The following is a 25,090-nucleotide window of genomic DNA, read 5'->3' as shown; positions in this document are numbered from 1 at the left end:
AGATCCTATTTTCCTCCTTGGCTTGTAATAGTAATAATAATAAGTTTATCCACACATTGATTTAAAGGAAAGGACTGAATGAATCCATGCAACAATTGACAACTATCAGTTCTTATCGATTATTAAAGTATTATATTAAAATTATATGTATATATTATATGCAAAACACCTTTTTTTTTTTTTTTTCTGATGTGAGCTAGCAAGGTGATTTACAACAAAGTATTATTGTCAAGTGACCTGAGAAGCACAAAGGCATTTACTGTTTATATTGGAGAAAATGTTGAGTTTGTCCTATCTTCCATATTCACACAGTTCTTTACTGGTCAAATCATACACACCAGCACAATTTTTTACCTGAATATCACACCCCAAAACTGAGATAATAAGGCATTAATTTCCCCACTAATTACATTTATTTAAATATACAGATATTGAGTGTTTTAAGCCTCATATCTCAGCTTTAGAATATGACAAACAGAAACAAAGTGCACTGCCGTGTATATTTTGAAGCTGAGATATGAGATGTCAATTTCCCCACTAAACATTCATTAAACTATACAGATATTAAATGAGCTTTGAGTCTCATATATCAGCTTTAGTGTAACAGAACAAAACACATTAACGAGCATGTCTTGACCACAGTAATCCAGTTTCTGAATTTGGGGAAAATCTCTGAAAGTCAGTATTTTCACCCTATAAAACACAGGCTGTTTTTTGGGGGTGACTTTGATCTTTATATTCACACAGTTGATTTGGGACATTGTGCCATAAACAGGAGCACAAGTTTCATCTGAAAATCGCACTCCAAAGCTGAGAAGTTGGACAAATGAATTTCTTAAGCTGCTATAATTACACAGACACACACACTGTAATCACACACTCATTATGACACCAGCAGCTCCTGTCAATCACTGAAAAATGATGTGAGATGAGAAAACTGTATTTTATTGTGGAATAATAGAGAGTATTTTTTTCCACTTTCCACAGACTCTACTGTGGAAAGTAGAGAGTAACCAAACATCCCATAAATGTGTGTAATTTTCCATGTCATTATAATAATAACACCATTCCAATATTTAGAGGCAGATATATCGTTTAATCATAAACCACAATTGTACAAGTGCGAGTGCTACAAACAAAAGCCAAGACAAAATTGATTGCATTGAGACCGAAAATAAATAAATAAATAAACAGCTAAAAAGCAAGACATACAAATAATACATTTCTTTAGCTAGCTTTCACAAATTTTCCACTGATATCCAAAGCAACATGACAAAGCGCAAAGTTCATAGAGGAGAAGAATCTTCAGGCGAACACACTGCTTTAAGGAACAGTTGATGAAATACACTGGACATACTGCACTGGTCAAAATAATCTATAAGATTTTAGTTTGGATTCTGTTCAGGTCCAGGGACATGGCCAGGAAAACGATTTACTACAACTCACCCTGCAGTAACAACATATTCCTGCTGATATATTTGAAGGATTTTGTCTGATAACATTATTGAACTAAAAGTACTTTGGTAGTTTTATTTTTTATAAGTCCACTATCTGGACAAAACTCACAGCATAATGGATACAGACTTCTGAAACTCTGACCCTGACAGGCGTTTCTTTGTGATCCAGGTCCTGAACTGATAAAAGGCAGAGGGCTGGTGTAAAATTGTTGCCCTAAACGTGGACTCAAACAGCACCAATGGAGCATACAGACTAGCAGAAACACAGTTAAGGCCACACTGTAAATGGTAAGTTTACTTTAGAATGCAAAAATAAATAAGACGACTTTTGAATATAGTTTCTCTGCTTTAGCATATTTCCATTCAGAACAAAAACACAATCTCTAACATCATGGTTCATAATATATTAATATCTCTCTATATAATAAATATAGAATATAGATTTGTCCTTATGCACAAATAAGCCGTTTTCTTTTTTTTTTTTGTTACAGTCACAGTAAAGTGAAACCCATGGAAGTGGACATGCAGAACCTTGCGCAAGTATTCACACACACTGTAATGTAAAACTGGACTAGATTTAATGGGGATTAAACGTTATAGACCAACACAAAATAACCTATAATATTGAGGTGAGGGGAAATAGGCAATAGAGTTTGCAAAATGATTAGCAAGAATAAATATAAAGAAACACTGAAACATGATTGTGGTAGCATCATGCTCTTGTTTGCTTATTTGACGAATTGGAGGGCTTCATCTACCCAGAGATTTAATCTCTCGTCACAAAATGATTTGATTGCTAATGACATATTTTCTTTAGATATATTGAGGTCACATGACACTTTTGATCTGCAGGCAATTCAACTTCGTTCAACTAAAACGGTGGTAAATGGCTGCACTAGAACAAACTTATAGGGTTCACGTGAACCGAGGTGACAACAGTACTGATTTTGCAGCCCTTAATTGGGGGTAAATACTTGTGCAAGGCACTGTAGATAACTGATGCCCTACATTAAAAATAGATGAAATATCTGCTGCAGTGTGCTAAAGAACATGATTCTGAAAAATGTTTCACAACATTGCACACAAACCTGCATGTAATAAAATGCAGCGCTAGATTTCATCACTACTGAAAGTACTGATCTGGCTGGAAGGAGATCTGAATGAGAACACGTTTCTGTAACACAGTGTTGAGACGGTGTTAAAATATGAGGTGCTCAGCTTGTAGAAACTCGTCCGAGAATCACACAGAACCTTGAAAAAGCAGCAACCTACATAAATATCAATATAATGCCATGTTACTGAACATACACACAAGCTGGAAACAGACATGCAGCTGGGTTTATATAAACCCACTGACCAGAAGAGGATAAAAACTTTACTGACTTGGAATGTGTGACTCGTGGAGTGTAACTGATGCCTGGAAGTGTCGGGTCTTTAAATGCTATCTCTCATTTCCGTTAGATTAATACACTGGAATGTAAAAGACACCAATGGTGCAGTGGGTAGAATTGTGGGCTCACAGCTTCAGGGTCTCCAGACTGATCCTGAGCTGTGTGCATGTGTGTGTGTGTGTGTGTGTGTGTGTGTGTGTGTGTGTGTGAGATCGTGTGTGTAGTTTTGCCTGCGTCCACATGGCTTTCCTTTGGAATTTATGTGTTTCACCTAGATGCAGGTATGTACACAGACTCTGCTAAATTGCCCCCCAGGTGTGAATGTGTGTGTATAGTGCCACAGGTTTATGCACCTTTTGTGCCCAGCGTTCCTAGGATAGACTCCATCTTCTGGCCCAGACCAGGATAAAGTGTTTGTTAAAGATGAACGAACAGAATTGCAGCATCGGCTTTATAAAGAGAACTACAGTTATTCGGAGGTTCTCTCGGCTGTTTTCCTGTTGGGCTTAATGCAGCAAACTCTAATGGCACACTTTTGCATGGAGACAATCGAGGGGGGGTTTATTCAGCATTACTTGTTTTCAATGAGCATCTGCACTTTGCAAACAAGCTCTCGAGCCAGCTCCAGGATTTGCTTAACGTTATGATGTTCGGCCATTTCTAAAAGAAAAAATCACAATTAAAGACTTTAAAAATGCACCACTTTCTTAAAAAGTTTCAGTGGATTTCAAAATCATGGTTCTAAATTTGTGTTACCATTGAAAAATTTGATGATGTCGGTGAAGTCCATGTTGTTCTCCAGAATGATGTCTCTGTAGATCTCAACGAGGGCTAGGGCAATGAACAGGACAAACTGGCTAGAGGACACTTGCTTAGCTGCCCAAATGCTCTCCCACACTGCAAACACGTCATCATACACCAGCTCTGAAAACAGATAAAAACACCAAGGAGTCGCATTCAAAAAGTTTAACATTTGTAAAAGTTTCTGTCTACAGTATAATAAGGTTTCTATCTGTTCTCATGCCGTAATAACCTCATTCATTTGGTTTCTTTGTTTCTAGCGAACCCTGTAGAACGCAAGTGAAATTTTCTGGAATGAAAAATCATCAGCACCAGGGGCGGTTTTTCTGTTTACCATCTTTGTACATGTTCCACCACTAAATTCAGACTTATTTATAAATTTACTAATCTCCTAAACTCACAAAAGACTCAAACAGAGTAGCCACTGCTGGCAAACTCTCGCACTGTAAGTGGTTGGTTCTCAGTATTCCTTCGTCCTCCGACACTGCAGTCATGCTCTCATATTTGAATTGGGATTGCTGCATTTTTTGTTACCTCGTTTAAAGTCCAGGAGGAACCAGCGGTAGCAGAAGTAGAAGTGGGTATAGTCACCGTTCTGGTGCATTAGCTCAAAGAGCTCTGAGTCCAGGATCTGCAGAGATGGAGAGCTTGACATAGAAAATGAAGATAGCACAAAATAAAGGCTAAATGTTTTGTCTGTAATCACAGTTTCACCTGAATGAGGGATCTCATGTTGGCAAAGTGAGCATCCATCGCACCACCATGAGGAAAGTTCTGATTCATTCTCTTCATCAGTTCGGTGAAACAGCTAAAGGCCAGAGCCTCTGAATAACCAACAATAACATTGAAAATTAAAATACAACAAAGTTTCCCCAACATTTTAAAAATCATATACACTCACCGTCATCGAGAATGACCAGCAGAGGAGCCAGAAGGTCACACATCCCCTGCACGTAGCCGATCTCAAGATGCTGCCAGATGTAACTATGGACGGAATGTGAACATGAGTTATTTCAATTAATCAGCAGAACAAAACAAATCCATGAACGAACTGGCGATTGATTGAATCTGAAACTCTTGCTCGGCATTGTGACAATATTTGCTACAAAAATGGATTGCAAATGACCCTGAGTTTTACCATGGAATAAATGGTAAACCCCACCTGCACATGATGTTGCGAAGTTTCTTTAGGTTAGTGGGGGTGAAGTACCAGTAGTTCCTGTCACACCTTTGCACGTCCTTGTCGATACGATGCAGGTTCAGAGTGTACAAGTCCAAGAGCTCCTGCTGCAAAAACCAAATAGGCCACATGCACAAGTAACATTCAAGTAATGTATAACTTTCAAACATCTGAATCAAACACAGTTTATTTTGTTAATAAACAGATAAATATATGTTTTATATTAGTTTAAATTTATGTTGAACATTACTTAAACAAGTCCCTGTGAAAGAGCTGTTACTATACAAATGCTGGGATTAAAGAATTCATCAGCTTTAGTATAAACTAATTTTTTTAATTTTAATTTGTCTTAGATGAAACAAATGAAGGCTCTATTTAAAATGTTTTTGTGTGTCACACATCTATACCAATAAATAAAATGTGTACCGAGTAAGTGGTTCCTGTGGGGGGAACTGGAGTGGTAGTGGTGTTCTTCTCACTGGTCACAGCATGGGATTCAAACTGAGGGTAAAGAGTCTCCATTTCAGGCAGGAGTGCCTCTCTGCCTTTCTGAACACCCACCAGGCGGGCCACGGGGATCTCCTCCATTTCAATGGCTGAAGGTGACTCGTCTGAGTCGGTGGCAGGAGTCTCTTTGCTCATCTCACGCGTGCTGAAGGCTTCAAACACAACAGGAACCACAATCTCCTTTACCACAGGAGCACTCGGCATCGTAACCTTCCTCCTGACCGCCTCTGACTGACCTTTCCCCTTAACCAGACTTGGACTGGGAGCCTCGGCTGCTCTATGAGCTTCATAACACATTGGTCTTGAATCATTTTCTTTCTCAGATGGCTCTGCTTTAGTTGTTTGGATTTTCTGAGTTTCATCAGTCTTTATGGTGGCAGAAGTATTCAATATTTTACTGAATGTAGTCTTTAAAACTCCTGGACTGTATCTGGTGTCAGAACCTTTAATTTGCTCTCTACCTACACACTCATCACTTTTTTCTCCTTTTAAAACAGACACTAGTAATCCAAACTTCTCTTTTTTAGTTTCTCCTGCCTCATCTGACACTTCTGTCTTTCTTCTTTTGTCATCTACTTTGGTGTACTTTCTCACCTGATGAACAATACCTTCAAAACCCTCAGCAGCTTCAGTATGTTCATCTACCTTCACCTCATTGCTCTTCTTAGACACCACTTGTTGCAGAGTTTCTTTCACAGTATCCATTTCTTCCTTTTCTTCCTTTTCACTCTCACCTCCAGCATGCTCCATGACCGTTTTCTCCATCTTTTCAGTTTTGTATTCATCCTTTTTGTTATCCTGCATAAAACTCTCCTGGGTGGAAGTTTTGGTGCTCATCTCCTGCATGCCGCTGTCTTCTGTGCTGGGGGAGTCCGACATGCCTGAGGTGACAGAGTAGTTTCTGGAAGAGGGATGACCCGAGTCTGAGCCATTGGAGACTTTGGGGAGGAGTTTGACTTCATTGCCTTTGGGCTCGGCATCAATCTGATCGACCTCGTCCACTGACTCAAACACCTGGAGAAAGAAGCCAAAGGGAAGCCAACTACTCCAGGGGAAGGGGCTTTGGGGAGTGAAGAACTAGCAGGGACAGTGTGGGGATGGGGGAATACCTGTTTAGAAGCAACACTGTAGCAAAACACATGCACAATCCAGCTTTTAGCCTAACATTATATTTTATATAATGATGAGCTGTGTTCAGATATGAGTTTTGTGAGTGTAGTGGAGACTCGATACTAAATCAGTAGTCAGCCCTCAAACATACACCCACAGATGTAACCACAATATGTCAAGCAGAAATGTATGTTATGGGCTGTGACTCAAAAAAAAAAACAAAAAAAACAAGTATGTTATGTAATATTATTAATGGATATATTTTTGAAAATTAAGTAAAAGTGAACTGTCAAAGTATCAGATGAGTGCTCGATCAGCTTATCATTCAGAAGGTTTTGAAGTGTGTGAATCAAATTAACAAAAATATTGGTGTTGTTTTAATAATATGACAAAGCTATTTAGCAATTAAAAAAACAGCCTGTATCTTATGCACACATTACAATTTCAGTATCTTGATTTAGTGTCTCATGGCCATGTTAAAACTGTTAGATGACACATAAGCAATATGCCATAACATGTATTTCTAGTGGATGGTGCAAAATAAAGGATGTGCTGGATCAAGAGCTATGTAATAGGCTGTATTTTATAAGAAGAGGTGAAGCCATGCGCTACCTCGGTGTGAGTCAGGTGAATATTATATGACTTACCTGTGTACTGCTACTGGAGTCACTCTGTAGGCCAGCTCTCTGCCTCTCTGAACTGCAGCTCTGAGATGACTACAGATGGACATGGAATAAAAAGCACAAAAAGGCATGATGTGGAATAAATAAAGAGAAATTGGTGAATTTAGGAATACACAGCAGAGAGTGTAAAGCAGTGTGTGGCCACCAGGTGTCAGTTTTATAATAGGAATTAAATCCAATCACTGAATGATATGGGTGATGTTCCTGTATGTTACAGTGGATAAATGTGTACCTCGTTGCTGATGGACGAGTCATGCTGCACTGCGCTCGGAACACTGTTGCCGTCCATACTGGCCATAGACGAGCACTTGGCCAAGGCCACGGCATGCTGCTCTTTTTCCCTTTGCCGCACGATGGCCTCGCAGCCCAGCCACTCGTTCATCGTCTTCTCGTAGCAGGCTCGTATCTGCTCGTCTACCTGCAAGGTTCAACGGTCACACAAGAAATAAAGGGGTGACAGATTTTATTGCTGGCCTTATTCAGTCCATCTGTTCAAGCTAATCGAAATCTACATTAGCAGGTGCAGGGTCATCTAGTATAATTGAGCCTGCTGTGCTAAACCCTGCCACGTCTGACAACAGCACTAAGGCCGTTTGTCACAGATCCAGACACTGACCTCCTTCCTTTCGTTCTCCGACATCCTAAACTGGTAGTGACCCAGCAGGAAGGGCCAGACCTCCTTACGTAGAGAGGGTTCAATTCCTCCAAAATACACCAACCGCCAGAGCTCCTGCTCATCATATGCCTTTACACAGGAACACAGTGGAGAAAAGGTCACAGTAATTAAATAAATATATATTTATTCAAATTCAATTTATTTATTTGTATAGCGTTTTTAACAATTCCCTTTAGACATATACATATACATGTACACACACAAAAACATTTATATGCATATACATGCACGCACACACACACAGTTTGCACTGTTTGGAACACTCATTGAAATGACATGTGGTGTTTAGTGACAGTACTCTGAGTCCCAAAGGCTCTGCATTAATCATTCTGCACATATTGTGCGTGTGTGTGACTAATCATGGTGATGTGCTCAAAGGTGATAAATATGCGTAGGAATGCCGTCCACACTGCGTATGCTGACCTGGGATCAGTTTCATGATGCAGTGACTGTGGGCCTTGTCAATATGTGCATGTGTTTTAAGCAGTGAGTGTGTGTAGGTGAAGGCATGGGAATCAGCGTGTGTCTGAGTGTGAAAGGCTGGAGAGAAATTAGACCACAGCACAGCTGAATTCTGGTTCACAGGACATGTCCTTATAGGAAATAATCAACCTTTTTACTGATTATTTTATTGCAACAGTAGAACAAATGTCTATACGAAAATGTGTGTACAATGCATGTGTGCTTAAGTGTGTGTGCATGGAAATACATTGCAGTCCTGCAGGAACTTGTGCCACACTGGTGTAGTGAGACCTCTGGATGCGTTGCACGGCACATCAGGCATTACGATGGTGTGATTGACGAGAGCGGAGAGGTGTGTGCGCACTGTGGACAGGTGACGGCAATAAGCCAACCCTAAACAACAACAACGCTTGTTAGCATCTCCTTTCAGCTCAGTGGATTTAGAGTGAATAATGCCAAATATGTAAACCTACATTATATCAGGGTAATAAACACTATTTCAAAACTTAAAAAAGGCAAAATTTATCAGTTAGTGTACCACTTAAAGCTAATCAGCATAAAACATGTATGAAAAAAAATATATGCAGTTGGTTCACACATACAGCCATAGAACGCTCTGGAGATGATCTGATATTTCATGTTGTCACACAGCAGCTTCAGAGGAGCTCTGCAGAAAAGATGACATCATCGGTACACAGTATTAGACAAGCTGGCCAATCGCGGATTAGTTATAGGAATCAATATCTTCAAGTGGACTGTTCCTGAATACAAATATGTAGAAAATGCACTATTTCTCCACTAGAGGGCAATAGAAAATAGAGCAATAAAATAGAGCAAAAAACTCAGCTATGTAAAAATTCAAAGCTAGACATTTGACACTTGTAACTGATTCTCTTTCCAAACTGGACATGGATTGTTGAGTTTTCCAGAAAAAAAAAAACAGCCCAGTTTGTATGTCTTGTCTGAGACAAATGGAAAAGTGGTGCGTTTCATTTGTTCCAAGCCCACAGCAACGCTGAAAGATTAAACATTCACATCAGTATCAGACTCATCATGCTGAAAAATACAACCATTTGCAAGGGCAAAATGAGAACAGATAAAATAGATGATCAGTTGTTGAGGGCTGAACAAACAACAGTCGGTTTTGAATTGAGACACCAGTGATGCAGCTGTTAAATCTCTCTTTGTGATTGCTGATGAAAACCATAGCCTGATGGTGAAACTGTGTGCTACACAGAGCACCATGCTTTTGTTAACAAAAACTTACAGAACTTTTTATTTAAACAAATATATGTATTTTTTCAGGCGTTTGTGGTGAAAGTTATTACTACTAAATTGTCACTAAAACGTGACATGTCCTGTTACCTAAAATTAAGTGACACCCTGACAGACTAATTCTAACCTGCACCCTTATCCCTACCCCCAAACCCTTAACCCTGAGGCCTAAACTTTATCTACACGCCAGCTTCACCTGTACCTCTCATGGTTGAAGCCGTTTCGAGATGCTCCATCGTAGAAACTGGCCTGAGAACATGAGGACTTCCTCTGCGTTGGCTGCCATGTGTTTACTCCCTGCTCCATCGGTTCTGAGCTAGCTGGAACACACACGATCAACACCTCACTGACAGGAAGGTAGACCATTTACCCATCATGCCCTGACAGCATTAAAGAAAAATTGCAGCTGCAAAGCACAGGTTTTTACACTGATTAATATTAATTAAAAATTAACTATGGCATTTTCACAGGAGTGAAAGTAAATTTATATTCCTTAATTCCAAACACACAGACACACACACACCGAGCTCATGCTGGCTATTGGGGAAGAAAATGCGGAAAACGTAATCAGTGGCTTCGTCCTCCTCCTTATCTGAAACAGATTCCACTGATCCCTGAGTTCCTCTTTTCTTCAGCTTTGGAAACACTTTACCCTAGAGAAAGAAACACACACACACACACGCACACACACACACACACACACACACACACACACACAGCAGGATGTTCTGGAAGCAGCATGCAACAAAATGAATAATCTTTTGAAAGTGTAATGAATGTAATAAAGAATAAAAAGCCAGAGGCATTAATTATCCTGCCGTGTCTATCTGCTAAACTGTGACGGCGTGAGACAGTAACATCTTCCCTCCTACAGAGAACAGGGACAGTTACACTAGGCTGGACTTCTAGCTACAGACAGATGTGCCACTGTCAAGACTGGAAGTCCTGAATGCTTTTCTGCTGCGCTGCTTTTTAGCTAAATAAAAGGAGCAAAGCTTTTTCCCACAGCTGACCTTGTCTCTTTGGGACCACAGCGGCGGGTCGAGCTGACCGTGTGGCAGCAGCCCGTTCTCCAAACAGGACAGGAACTGCAGGAGATGACCACCTTGTGGGAAACGTAGAGGAGGCCTCTGGATGCCATCCTGGTTTACCAGAACTATGGTGCCCCCGCTGTCCACTGAAACACACACGCACACACTATCCATCAGCACCCATATCCCACAGCCACATGCAAATCCTTTACAATTGAAGCCGCTGCTTCAATCAAACTGAGTGAAATGAACTCCAGAGAAACTCTGCAGCTGATGACAGAATCTGAAACACAATCCAGCTCTGAAAAAGTCATTAATCAGCTCCTGGTCATCTTCAGGACAGAGAAGATTAGGTTTTGTTCTTTGTCAATAAAATGTAAAGATGGACATTTTTTACACGGTTCACAGTTTTAGTGCTCATCTCACACTAAAGGAATTGTGCTCTGCACATCCTCATCCTGCAGGCATTGTGCATGTGTGTTAGTGTGTGTGTACAGTGATGAATGAGGATGTAGAAGTGTGACTCAGGGGGTTTAATTAAACCCACGCTGCGGTTTATTTCATATCTGAATCTGCTAATACAATACACTTCACAGTAATTGGGTTTGAAGATGCCACAACGTCCTTAAGCTAGAAATGCAAGCAAGTCACTCTAATGAAATTTTTAAACGGTGCAACATACCCTGCTGATGACAGTGCAAATACACAATCTCCTCCAGGCGTATAGTCATGGCATAGTCCCAATACACACTGCAACACAAAAACACACACGTGTGAGATAACACGCAATGCTGTTGAGCATCAGAGAGAAGTAATTAGGATCAGACTATTAGCATATTCATGGCATCACTTAACAACATGGGCTCCTTAGAGAAAACAGAACTAAAGAGCTAACAGCTAGGAGGAAAATAAATTGTGTGATTGTGTGTCTGTGTAGAGTGCAACATCTCACCTACTATCTGTGAAAATGACAGAAGTTTTAATAAATGCCACGTTTTTTTTTTGGCAGGAGAAAACACTGAAAACACTTTTGTTTGGTTTCTAGCTGGTTTGACATCCCTGAGAAATGAGTTTAATCTCTCAGCACAAGCCTCAGGCTTGCAAGCACACTGGCTTTCATAAACTTAATAAAAAACAACAAGATGAATGAAGGATAATTATAATTAAAGTCTGCTTTAATGAATAAAAGAAAAATAAGTAGTAATCATCACCTAAAGTTTTATTAACAATTCTAAATTTATTAACATGTGTGCTGATATATTCACCTTGATTTCATGTGATCAGTTAGTGTTGTGAATGAACACTGATATCTAAACAGCAAGTCATTAGCTAGCATAGCTTTGCTGTGTTGCTTGAGTCAGTTTGCTGTTGGAAAGCACATTCCTATAAAACGATGTGGAACGTTCATCTCATATCGTCTCCTGACCCCTTAATGGAGACGAGCTCTACCTTCTCTCGTATTCCAGATCGCCCACAGAGCCGTTCATCAGCTGATTGGGTGTCCACTTCAGTGCCATGGTGTCTGCTGTCTGGTGCAGAGACAGGTATCCTGGGATCGCCTCCATGTCATCTCTCTGTACAAACAGCAACAAGCTGCCATGTCATGAAACACCAAAATTCTTCAGCAGCAAAAGATATAAAGATCTAACAGAAGTTGTTTATTTTCCTATAACAGCATGTCTCCTGGCATTTGATTCCTTTTATACTGCTTGTTACATTTTTTAGCAATTAAAGAGTATTGTGTATATTGTGTTTTAGTCACAAGTATTTTATGGAACGTCCAAGAAACAACACACACATCATCGAAAGTTATCACTTACGTTATAGCAGTTACTATTGCATTATAGCAGTTACTACAATTTGACATTTTTATCTTCATAAAATAACCATCTATGCAGAGTATCTGCTATACAACATGTTCCTATATGCCAGCGGTGTCCAATCTTATCCACAAAGGGCCGGTGTGGGTGCAGATTTTCATTTCAACCAAGCAGAAGCCACACCTGATTCCACCTGTTTAATCAGTTGTTCTTGGCTTTTAGTAGACTCTGGTGTGGCTTCTGCTTGGTTGGAATGAAAACCTGCACCCACACCGGCCCTTTCCGGATAAGATTGGACACCGCTGCTATATGTTGACTTCTACGATGTATTTAGAAATTGTGTTATAATAAGTGCGTGTGATTGTGTATGTGTATGTGTGTGTGTGTGTGTGTGTGTGTGTGTGTGTATCTGTGTTTGCTACCGGCTGTACGAGCACATTGTTCTTGCCAAACAGAAGGGTGGCTCTGGAGTTTTGGTGCAGAGACTCCACATAGTCTCTTGCTGACGGAGACGGAGACGGACGCTCGTCAATACTGCTGCTGGAGTGTCTCTTCTGGATCTTAACACACACACACACACACACACACACGGTCCATGGTTTAAAATATACTGTATAGTGTGACTTTACTCTGACCGTTACAAGGTGCTGATACTGGTGACTCTCTCCATACTGGTGACATAAATGCTAAATATACATCTCACTGAAAACCTCACCGTGTCAGCAATTAGTCACCTTTTAATCTGTTATTAGTAAAGCAACATATGTACATGTCCCTGTGTTTGAGCTGTTACTATAGAAACGAGTACTTATAAGATCTACAGGATTAATATAAACCTGTGATTTTGCTGTCAAAGCTGCTGTTAGACAAAATTAATCAACACCTTTTGACCAATCAGAGTCCAGTGATCAGAAGCACTGTGTTGTAAATATTCCAGCCCTGAATGAAAGTAATATAATTTACATAATTCATAATTTGCAGTCAGAACACATACACACACACACACACACACACACACACACACACACACACACACACACACACACACACACACACACAGACAGACACACAGACATCTTTTGTCACATCTTACACTAGTCCAGAATGACTCAGCATTAGAGAGGAAGAGAGAGAGAGGGAGAGGAAGAGGGAGAGGGAGTGTTATGCTGTGCCAGAAATGATGTCTCAATCAGCATTTGCTCAGAATTTGCCTTGTGGGCATGGCCTGTCCTGTATCTTTTAACTTCTGATGACAAGCAGCAGTTGCTCAATATTAATTTAGCTGCTTAAATATAAAATCAAATACATCAAAACAATCTAACTGAACTAGCTCTACATTCTCACCTACGATGTCTGCTTCTTCCTTCCAAAGTTTATTTTCTTTACATTTTGACAGGATAAAATAAAACCATGGGTATATAATTTTTAGTAATTTTTATAACTGGGAACTTCTCGAAGTTCTGAGCGAGGAGAAGAAGGAAAGTCGGACCATCATAGTCATAATATTGGTCAGTGGAAACAATCGCCTTTCTCATGTCTCTTGTGTCACAGTGTTAATTTGTTTCTTGCTGCTGTTGATAAAATCATTGATCTGTGTCTGTGGCGTTGTGGAAAAAATGGAGATGGACTTTACTGAAACAGACAGTCACGGCCAGACTGTGACCTTATCAGCGGTTTGCATGTCACTCAGCACCGTACTCGATTTAATTATTAGCCTGTGTTTGCCTTTTTTCTTCACATGCTTTCAGACCTGTTTAAATAAAGCAGGAGTGGAAGGAGTGCCAATCTAATTTGGGTAGTGTGTGTGTGTGTGTGTGTGTGTGTGTGCACTAACAAGAAATAAGAAAAACAAAACCCCAAAATTTCTTCCCAGGCAGATCAAACCAATCTTCAGAAAACAAGCAGAATACTGAGTCTGAGTGTTGTATTACTGCTTCCACACTCAGTGTGTTGTGTATTTTTAATTGTGTAGAGCGTTTAAGGTGCTAGGTGGGAGGGTGTTAGCTGGAGAGTGTGTGTGTAACATCACTCACACACAGCGCAGGTCTCTTAGTGGGTGAGTCCTGTCTGTAGTGTGCACTGTGAATCCTGTGTCTCTGCACCAACTCATCTGCTGACGGATCTGTCCAGAAATGATCAGCCGTCTTCATCTTAGTGTACTCCAGTGCACACGGACCCACTGAGAGAGAGAGAGAGAGAGAGAGAGAAGGGGGTGTAGAGAAAGAGACAAATAAGATATGCTGGGAGAGAGGGAGAGAAACCAATGATAGGGATGAAGGGCGAGAGGAAGTGGAACAGATTGAACAGACAGACAGGTGAGAGATGAAAGCAAGAGAGACAGAAAGAGAAATGGATAGGTAGATGAGAAAAAGGCAGATGAGGAAAAAGTCAGACAAAAAAAATGACGGAGAGATGATGGATATTAGAGATGGAGAGATGGAAAAAAATAAACCAAGCAGAAGAGATGGACAGAATGACAAGGGTGAAAGAGATAATGAGCAAAAGACAGGCAGAAAGAGATGAAGATGGAGGGAAATATAAACACTAAGAAAGATGAAATAATTGATATAAGGGGAAAATAAGAAAGAGAGACAGTCGAGGAGAGAACACAGGAAGACAGAAAGTGGGGAGACCAGTGAAGGGAAAAAAACAGATGGGAAAGATAATGATGGAGGGAAAGACCAGATGAAAGAGAGAGAGAGAGAGGGTGGGGGTTAATAAGTGGACAGAATAACAGATGAAGAGAAGGAGGGAGAGACACACAGTGAGTGTGTACCTAACAGCGACACAGATGGAAAGATGGAGGGAGAGACAGATGGCGAGATAGAGGGAGAGAAACACACCTAACAGAGAGGCGAGAATAGGGCCGTCCACCGGGTCCATGAGCACCGCCTCCTTTTCATAATACTTACTGAAATCATCACAACATCATTATCAGCAGGTATGACCACTACAATCCATCAATTCACCCATTCATCCATCCATCCATCCATCAATCATGTCATCCATCCATCCTTAACTCCAGTTACCATTCCTGAAAGCTTTTTAAGACTAATTCCTTTTCTTTTTCTCTGTCGCTTTAGCTGTCTTTCTGTCTGTGTGTATCTGTCTCCCTATCTCTCGCTCTCTGCTTCAGCGCTTTCATTTCTACACGTAATCATCTAATATCTTTTCCTCTATCTCTCTCTATCCATCACCTGCTGTTCTCCACCAGGTACAGGACGATCTTGTCGAGGACTTTCTCGATGAGAGCTGTGCGGATCCACAGGTGCCGAACAGCCTGGGGTGAGAGGCCGGGGATTCGAGGAGGAAACTTACGAGACGTCTCACTGTATGAGCCCACCTGAGCTCTTACACACACACACACACATACACACACGCACACACACAGGGAGGTAGAATAAATACAGAGATGTGTGTGTGTGTGTGTGTGTGTGTGTGAGTGTGTGTGTGTGTGAGTGTGTGTGTGAGTGTGAGTGAGTGTGTGTGTGTGTGTGTGAGTGTGTGTGTGTGTGTGTGAGTGTGTGTGTGTGTGTGTGTGTGTGTGAGTGTGAGTGTGTGTGTGTGTGTGTGTGTGAGTGTGTGTGTGAGTGTGAGTGTGAGTGTGAGTGTGTGTGCCTCTCACTTGCTCTCTAGCAGTTGCTCCAGTTCCTGAGCTTTACGGCAGAGCTGCTCGGCCGGAGCAAAACTCTTCCCCACTTTAGTGAACAGAGCTGCGACTTTGTTGCTGCGTAAAAACCCGGCAGCTCTCCGCTTCAGGCCATGTAGCATACACGCCTCCACAGCAGCTGCAGACACACAGACACACACAGACACAGACAGAGCAAGAGAGAGGATTATTGTGCAAGAAAAATATCAGCTGGCATTTCAAAGGAGAAGGTCTAAAGGTGAGTGGTCAATTACCCACACACATACACACACACACGCACGCACGCACACACACGCACGAATGCATGCACACACACACTAACAAACACACAATATACATTGCATGTATTCGATCAGCAAATGGGCCCACTGAACTACACACTCACAACGAGTGCTACGTGGCAGAGTATGTATGTGTGTGGCTGTTGACTCTTGGGTCAGGTGGGGGGGGTTCATGTGTAACCATGGCGACCACCTCCGACAGAGTGCACTCAGTGAATTATTTTCATCATCATTGCTCTCCATCTCTGTCTCTTCAGTGTGTGTGTGTGTATATATGTGTGTGTGTTCTCCCAGAAATGCTACCTTTACTTTCTTTCTCCCTATCCCTGTCTGGTTATGTCTGTATCCCCGTTCTTCATTCCACTGACTTCCTCCTCTCATCCTCTTCCTCCCATCAGCCTCCTCTTCTTCATCCCATCATCATCTTCTCTTCATCCCCTTATCTTCCTCCACTTAATCCCCTCAGATTCCTCTCTTCACCCTTTCATCTTCCTCCTCTTCAATCTCCTCATCCTCCTCTTCTTCATCCCCAACATTTTTCTCTTTCTTTTTTATCCTGTGTTCCTCCACTTTGTTTTCTCGACTTTCTCCATCATCCCTGTTTACCTGTTGTATGTCCTTCTTTTCATGACTACATTTTTGATTGAACCTGTTTTCTTCTCTTCACCTCCACATTTGTTCCTGTCTTCATTCCTCTTTCCAAGTAATTTGTAAGTGTGAGAAAGAACATTAATACAGGAGATAAGTGAAGTAACACACACACACACACACACACACACACACACACACACACACACACACACACACACACACACACACACACACACACACACAGCTTGCAGGTGCACAGGGTCGTACACCATCTGTAGCCTCTACTGCACCTGCACAAACACACACATACACACACACAACAGATGGCACCTTTTACAGTGTCTTCTTATTATGTTATTTCTGTCTGCTATATTTCATGTGTGTGTGTTTGTGTGTGTGTGTGTAAGGGAAAATGCTGTGTCTCACAGGTGCATTACTGTAATAGAGAGCATTCCTCTTTGTGTCCGCTGCAATTACACACTCATCACAGACTGATTAACAAAAACACATGTAGCTATTCTTCTTAATGAAACTGGCTGTACTTTCTCAGTGGGAGGGGCATGAGCTTTCTCCCCTGTCTATTACAGCAGCATTTACCAATCATGTGCATCTCTGCGCATGTTAAAATATAAAAAGGAGTAGGAAAGAAAATATATAAGAATGAGTGATAGAGAGCAGGAAACCAGATGAGATGTAGACAACACAAGGCATCAATAGAGAAAGAGTTCGAGAGTGGAGAAAGAGGATGAGTACACAGGAGAGAGAGAGAAAGAGAGGGAGAGAGGAAGGGAGTTAGTAAGATAGAGACAACAAAATCTCATCAGCTGTAATATCTACAGGAATAGGAAATGACACTGTGTGTGTGTGTGTGTGTGTGTGTGTGTGTGTGTGTGTGTGTGTGTGTGGTGTGCAGGGCTGCTTATTAAAAACGCAGTGCTAATGGCTGTCCCACCCAGTGTAACCATGGCAACAAAGCAGAACAGCAATGGCGGAAGTGGAGAAGACACTGTGTGTGTGTGTGTGTGTGTGTGTGTGTGTGTGTGTATGCATGTGTGAGACAGAGACAAAGACCATCCTGCTCCTGATGCTGTGTGAGATTCTGAGAGTACTCTCAGTACAGAAATTGTGTTTTGTTATTTTGTGTTTTTTTACAGAAAGACTAATGGAGAGGAAAAAAGATGGAGGGAACAAGAAGAGAAAAGGATAAAGTGCGTGAAAGAGAATGGAATAAAGAGCAGTAGAGTGACTAGAAGAAATGACTATAGAGTAGAGTGGGAATAGAAAAGAATGATAACAGAATAAAAGGAGTGTGTGTGTGTGTGTGTGTGTGTATGCTGGCATCAATATGGCGAAACACAAATGGAGAACAAATAAAGGAACATGGGAAACAGAGGGAAGGAAGGAAAGTAGGTATGAGAAGGAATGACTGAAGGAAAGGAAGAATGAACAAAAAGTTTAGATAGAAGGAAGTACTGAAAAAGAAGAGGATAGAAAAGAGAGGAGAAGAAAGAAAGGAGGAAAAAACAAGTTCAGTTCTCTTGCTGTGGACAGAAATCCTTCTCAGACATTTATCTGCGTTAAAGGTGATAAATTCATCACTACTGGAAGCAAATCCTTATTTAATGCGCCTGAAATTATTTTCATGCTCTGTAATCCCTGTGCTAATGCGAGTGCCGCTTACACACACACACACACACACACAGCTTCATTTAAACCTGTGTGTAGGAGTTAACGTGACATAACACTTGCTCCAAAACGTACTTGTCGTGACAGACTTGTTGACAGATCTCCCACTGCACATGTGTCAAACAGCAGTTATAAGCAGGTGTGTGTGTGTGAGAATGAGCAAGAGAGAGCAAGAGAGAGAGAGAGAGAGAGAGAGAGAGAGAGAGAGAGAGAGAGAGAGATGACTGTGTCTCACTGCACACCAAATGTGTAAAGCTGCAATTATTTTACACACAAACACACACACACACACACACACACTGCTAATTTAATCTAAAGCTTATAAGCTCTCTCTCTCTCTCTCTCTCTCTCTCTCGCTCCACCAGTCTTTTCCCTGGTACTCGATGTGAGGGATGCTAATTCACACTTTCCTATGAAACTCCTTTCATCACTGGCGAATCTGGTGGGAGGAGAGAGACGGAGAGAGAGAGCGACTCGGAAAGAAAGAGAGAGAGAGAGAGAGACAGAGAGAGGGGAAGAGACATTGTGCCCCTTTGATCACATCATCACTCCACTTCCTGAATTTATTATTAAGCTACAAGTCATCAAAAGACCTGAACTCTGGCTGAGACTGAGAAAGTGTTGAAAATGTTAAAAACAGAAAAAGAAACTTTCTGCTTCAGCAGAACTTTCTCATCTCGGTCTCTCTGTAACCGTGGTTGTTTTTTTGTTTTTTTTTTTACATTTGTGTTAAACAGTTGTATGCAGACCTAAGCAGAGTGTATTGGGAAAATCCATGTTTACTGCAAAATAAGTTTTTCGGCTCACCACAGAAGGAGACGATGTGACTGCTGTCTTCATGCACAAACTTCCGTGTGACTGCTTCCTCCATAATCTGCTTAACCTGAGAAGACAAACACACAGAGGGATTTCTTTTCAGACTCACACAGTCCTTCAGAAACATCCTCAACATCCTCCTGCTAGGTCAAAGAACACCATTAAAATAAAACCCTGTATGGGAGGTTAGTCTGAGCAAATCAGGAAATCAACACTAGTGTAAGTGCTAGGTGAAAAGGTCAGTGTTTGGTTGTTTAGTGTTTATCAATACAAAATGGTATACAGATGATGAGATTTCCTCTATAATTCTCCTGAAAGGGTGAAAAATGAGGTTATACCCTCTTATTTACTTTCTAAGCCCCTAGACTGAGAAGCACTTTCAAGGGAAAATACTCGGAGGATTTCAGAGTGCAGGGTTCATTTATTGGTCTTTAGAAGTTCGAGATGTTTGATCCTGCTGAGTACAAAATTAGACCTCATAGCTCTGAGCGTGGACCTACTACTAAGTAAAAAATAGCAGGGATGAATCACTGCTAGTGTGAAAACAGTGAATGATGGGAGCTCTGCAAACAAAACCACCCTAAAAAATCTCAACTAGAAAAGGAAGGTAACTTTAACGTATCATATTTCGCACCGTATTGCTCTATTACTTCGATAAAAAAATAAACAGTTTCAACTGCACAAGAGAAACAGACAGATCGATGTGGAGAACAGGCTAAGACCACTAAAGCTAGGTTTAAACACAAAAACCAACAAGGCAAGGCTTACAGCTGAGCAGGTTTCACTCTGCTATAAGAAGCTGCATAGAGGGAATCGACCATCAGATTGATTTTTCCTTTCTGAATCAGTACATCAATCCTGTTCGAGCTACAAAACAGTGAGTAAAACACCCTGTGGTTCATGATATATCAAGACCCTGACCAGGAGAAAGTGCTTACCGATTAATGTTCAGGTCAGTAACAAGAAGACCAACACTTCAGGAAATAATAAAAACATAAAATTAAAAAAAAATCAGGAAGGTGTCTAGACATCGTCACCTTGATGTACTCAGAGAACCAAAATGAAGCAGTGCACAGATCAGGAGGGACTTTAAAAATCTGGAGGTAAGCAAAGGACAAAGGTTCCACTTGTGCAGGAAGGTCATCACCATGGGCAACAAGAGTGAGTCACCGTCACTTAGTTATCTTCTTACACAGTGTAACTAAAGCGTCTCAATGGGCGGCGGTGATGAAGATGGCTAAAGGGTGTTTGAGTTAAGACTTTACAGTGCAACAAAGGACAGACTCCCACAGCTCGGGAGCAAAGCTGACTGGACGTGCTGTTCGTTTTAATGGTCTCCAGTGGGGTGAATACAAAGCAATATAATACTGACAAATCAGAGATCTTGCACTGATGTTCCACAGGAGGGATGTGAGCACACTCCAAACAAGTGCACGATAATCAATAAACTCACAATCAATCACTACACCATGAACTACATCCAATCTCAGCCTGGAAAACTCGTTAGCTCTCCACACTAAAGCTGAGACCTAAGAACGAGTGGGTTATCGTTTCTGGCTAATAAAAAAGAAATGGAGGCTCATTAACAGCAAAAGGCACTATAATTGGCACTTCTACTCACTTGGCACAGGTTTTTTCCTCAGAATGTAACTTACAAGCGAGAGAAAATCGAATCTACGATCCCAGCATGGAGAACTGCATAACCGTGGCTGCTTGACTGAGTCCAAAACAGCAGCACATGAAACCATTATCACGCTTTAATTAAACACAGATGGGTGTTTCCTGAGGAGCGATGGATTTTAAAACATGAAATTCGTCAGTGGAGTGTAATTTAGACTGTTAATCTGGGTGAGAGAGAGAGAGAGAGAGATGCCAAGAGATGAATATTCAGCTGAATGTCGAGTAATTACACCATTTACACACTATTCACTTATACATTAAACAGAAAAGCTCACTGCTGCGGCAAGACACTCTTTCCAACACACTCTTTCACCTTAGAATAAAATCTTGGAATAAATTATGACACAGATGGTATGTTTCAGACATGTGCTGATATTAAACTTCATATGATGATAACAGTGTGTGTTCGATGTGTCATGATTTGGTTGTAGCTCTTCTTCACCAGTACAGCAACCGACCCAGAGAGGCAAACACCCAGTTGTGCTTTAGTAAAAAAAGGCTCCTTCTTGGAAATGTTTCCGCTTTAAAGACGCCAGTCTCCTATTTTTTGGAGGAAGCGGAAATTAGAGAAGAAAAAAATGGACAGATGCCAATCAGTTTGCTTTAGAAATACACATGAATGTCTCAGTATGACAGATTTTACACACACACATGTGCGCGCATGCACGCACACACACACATACGCTCAAAATCTCTGAAGGCCAGGGAACTTCTATTAATTAAGACCTGCTGATGTTTTGATGAGCTTCTGAATGTCTTTGAATATGAATACCCACTTTTAGATTTTGAGATACCATGTACACACACACACACACAGACAGACACACACATACATTCAGAGCAAACGAGTCACTATAAAGCTGTTTCTAAAGAACTGCTAAGTGTTCCAGATTATATAATATTATAATAATATAAAAATTAGATTAATAGTACTTAAGTCACGCAAAAAAATTAACCATAAAAATTCAAACAAGTAATAGATAATAAAATAACAATAAACAAGTATTAAAGTAATACATCATTAATAATTCATTGGTAATTACTTTAATCAGGTATTAATGTGCAGGCATGTATTAGATCTGCAAGTATTGGACCAGACTTCGATCAGACAACATGGCAAGGAATCATCATAGATATTATTTATATCAGGATTAGAATTTGTATTGCGCAGAAGAGATAGAAACTAAACTAACGGCTGGTTAACACTACTAATGATTATGCCACGCTTTGTGATTAGACAAACTGTTGATTAGATTAGATTAGATTAAATTGATTGGTTTTGGGTAAATGGGGTGGAGAATGCAGAGTTTAGTAAGTAGAACAGCTATAAAATAGACAAAGATTAGACTTCTGAGATTAGACTAAGTATTTATTTAGAGTAGATGGTCTAAAAAAATGGTCTGAAAACTAGAATAAATAAACTAATAACTGATTAGAACCAACTACAATCATACCAGACCAGAGAATAGACCAGTTAGGTCAGATTAGAGCAATTTTCCATTTAACATTGATGACAATGTGTACTGAGTGGAGCTGCTCTAAGAGTAAGGACAAATTAGGGCCAGTTTAAAAGAAGTACTGACATCAGATGAGTCATTTACTAACCACTGATTCATTAGGCTGATTATCACTTAATGGTAAAAACTGATTAAAATATGTATTGAGTAGAGCAGTTACACTAACAAATTATAAGATTCGGCTATTGATTATGGCTAAATCATATATTATATTCATATATTGACTGAAAACGGACCGATTTTGGCCACGATTTGGTCGTCTGAGACAAATTTTGAAAATCCTAAAATATTTCCAGAATTCCAGGGTAAAATCTGGCTGTTGTGATTAGTTTTTTCCTCTGATGAACCAAGGACCAAAAGGAGCGCGGACCCGGATGATGTACTTAGCGCGACAACTTCAAATCCACTCAGGGAAGATGTCAAAACGAGTCAGGTGGACAGAACAGCAGGAGAGAATGTGGGTCTGAACGTGTCACAGATTGATGACGTAAAACCCCAGAAAAGTCTTCTGGTTTGCGTCTTGACTGTCGTACTATCTGACATGATGACAACTGAGATCCTACAGTGTGACAAGGGGATCATAATCGTACAGTCTGACAAGCAACAATCACGAAAGATTAGAAAGAATCGCATTACCCCGGATTATAAATCCGTTACCCCTGTTAGATTAGAATATGCTGAATATAATATGCATTCAGTAGACCAGCTATAAATCAGACTAATGACTGATTATCCCAGGCATTGTGATTAGACTAACTATTGATTAGATTACATCTGTTATGAATTTAGGCTCATTAGATAAAACAAAACAGCTAATGATTAGTTTAGGTATTCATTAGTCGATTTTATAGAGCACATACTGTATTGATTAAACAAAACATTAATTAGGTCTGGTTACATAATGGATAAAGCATCGAATCTAGTTTGTAACTGATCATAATAACACATACAGATCAGACAAGATACTTAATAGAACATTTGATACAAACAAACAAGATGGACACTAGATACTAATGTAAGGTGTGTCTATGTGAAATGTGGTGCACTGATTAGGCATAAAGCATAACCACTGTGTGTTTATAGCTCAGTGTGAAGGTAAATTTCATCCTGAACAGAGTGTTACAGCAGTTCTCTCCATAGAGAGAGAGAGAGAGAGAGAGAGAGAGAGAGAGAGAGAGTGTGTGTGTGTGTGTGTGTGTGTGTGTGTGTGTGTGTGTGTGTGTGTGTGTGTGTGTGTGTGTGTGTGTGTGTGTGTGTGTGCAGAATCTCAGACAGCTTTATGTGCTAAAGCACGTGCACTTGACAAAGATTGGAATTGATTTATTTGAACCACGAATGTGTTGCTAAATGACACCCTATAGGACACTAATGAGTCCAAAACACAAGGCGTAAACCTCTGTTATTTAACACCCTGTGTAGTAAAGACTGATTCGTCTTGTGACACATTTATTTGTTTGCTTGTTTATTTATTTATTTTCCTTTCCACGCGCACTCACCTCCTTCTTCACGTTACGGAGCAGCCGCTGACGTGTCTCGGCTTCGGATACCGAGGAAAACCGTTGAAATGACATGACGCCGAATAATTAAACGGCAGTTAAACTTAGAAAAGAAAGAAACAGAAGCGCACTTTTCGGTGAAAATTGAATTCTAGCTTCTTACGACGAGATGAGACCCTCCTCACCTGTCGTCGCGGTTGCCATGGCTCCGGTGGCTCGAGCCCAGCTGCGCTCGCGACTCCCGGATATACAGAGAGGACAGAGCAAGGCTCAAGGGGATGGGGCGCTTGTTAGATAGGCCACGCCTTTTAAAGAGAGAGAAGCACAGATAATTTAACTGAGAGAATTTCTATTATATATTTAGTTTCTTCAGTGTTATTTTAATACAACTATTTAACAAACGATAATAACAACAGCAACAATAATAATAATAATACCTTATTACATTTACATCATTTGGCAGACGCCCTTATCCAGAGCAACTTACATTATCTCATTTTTTTATACAGCTGAGCAATTAAGAGTCAAGGGCCTTGCTCAGGGGCCCAACAGTGGCAGATTGGTGGACCTGGGATTGAACTCACAACATTCCAATTGGTAGACCAACACCTTAACCACTAGGCTACCACATGCCCCTAGGACAGAGTAATGCACAGGCTGGCCTTGGCTTAAACCTTGACGTTTATTGGCCATTAAGAAACAAAAAAATTCAGCTGATGTGTTTTTAAATTAATAACTGTTACTCAATAGTATATTGCAGCAAATGTCCAAAAGCACAACGACAGAAAGAGCACAATGACCAAGATCTATTAAAGAAAATGGACTATGCTCAGTGGATACTAGCTGCAGCTCTTATAGACAACAGCCAAGCTAAACGTGACTGTGCTTCACAATCATCTCACTGTACGATGAGACAGAAGGACCAATACTTCAACCACCTGGAACATCAATACGTATCACCAGCACACCTGGAATTAACTG

The 25,090-nt window shown here is 40.6% G+C and overlaps 1 protein-coding gene across 3 annotated transcripts; it reads right to left on the bottom strand.

Moving 5' to 3' along the window:
• Positions 1-1,075: 1,075 nt before the first annotated feature.
• sgsm1a (small G protein signaling modulator 1a) lies at positions 1,076-24,354 on the bottom strand. Of its 3 annotated transcripts, XM_060883604.1 has the most exons (25): positions 24,295-24,354; positions 24,110-24,212; positions 19,408-19,483; positions 16,019-16,181; positions 15,591-15,743; positions 15,237-15,304; positions 14,427-14,572; positions 12,816-12,953; positions 12,023-12,147; positions 11,256-11,323; positions 10,556-10,719; positions 10,066-10,195; positions 9,745-9,862; positions 8,870-8,934; positions 8,515-8,660; positions 7,746-7,874; positions 7,362-7,547; positions 7,094-7,162; positions 5,256-6,413; positions 4,812-4,936; positions 4,551-4,633; positions 4,364-4,473; positions 4,184-4,280; positions 3,605-3,772; positions 1,076-3,508 (listed from the first exon to the last, which is right to left on the bottom strand). In XM_060883604.1, exons 2-25 carry the CDS (start codon positions 24,182-24,184, stop codon positions 3,420-3,422), a joined length of 3,849 nt encoding a protein of 1,282 aa, XP_060739587.1. In that variant the 5' UTR covers positions 24,185-24,212; positions 24,295-24,354; the 3' UTR covers positions 1,076-3,419. The 3 variants fall into 3 exon arrangements, with proteins under 3 accessions (XP_060739587.1, XP_060739586.1, XP_060739588.1); XM_060883603.1 differs by having other exon boundaries at positions 24,110-24,348; XM_060883605.1 differs by having other exon boundaries at positions 5,256-6,350; positions 24,110-24,348.
• Between the last annotated feature and the right edge of the window lie 736 nt (positions 24,355-25,090).

Source organism: Tachysurus vachellii, chromosome 12, assembly GCF_030014155.1.
Source record: "Tachysurus vachellii isolate PV-2020 chromosome 12, HZAU_Pvac_v1, whole genome shotgun sequence".
Lineage (NCBI taxonomy): Eukaryota > Metazoa > Chordata > Actinopteri > Siluriformes > Bagridae > Tachysurus > Tachysurus vachellii.
The sequence above is the reverse complement of the archived record's forward strand: the minus strand, read 5'-3'. Positions and strand labels throughout refer to the sequence as shown.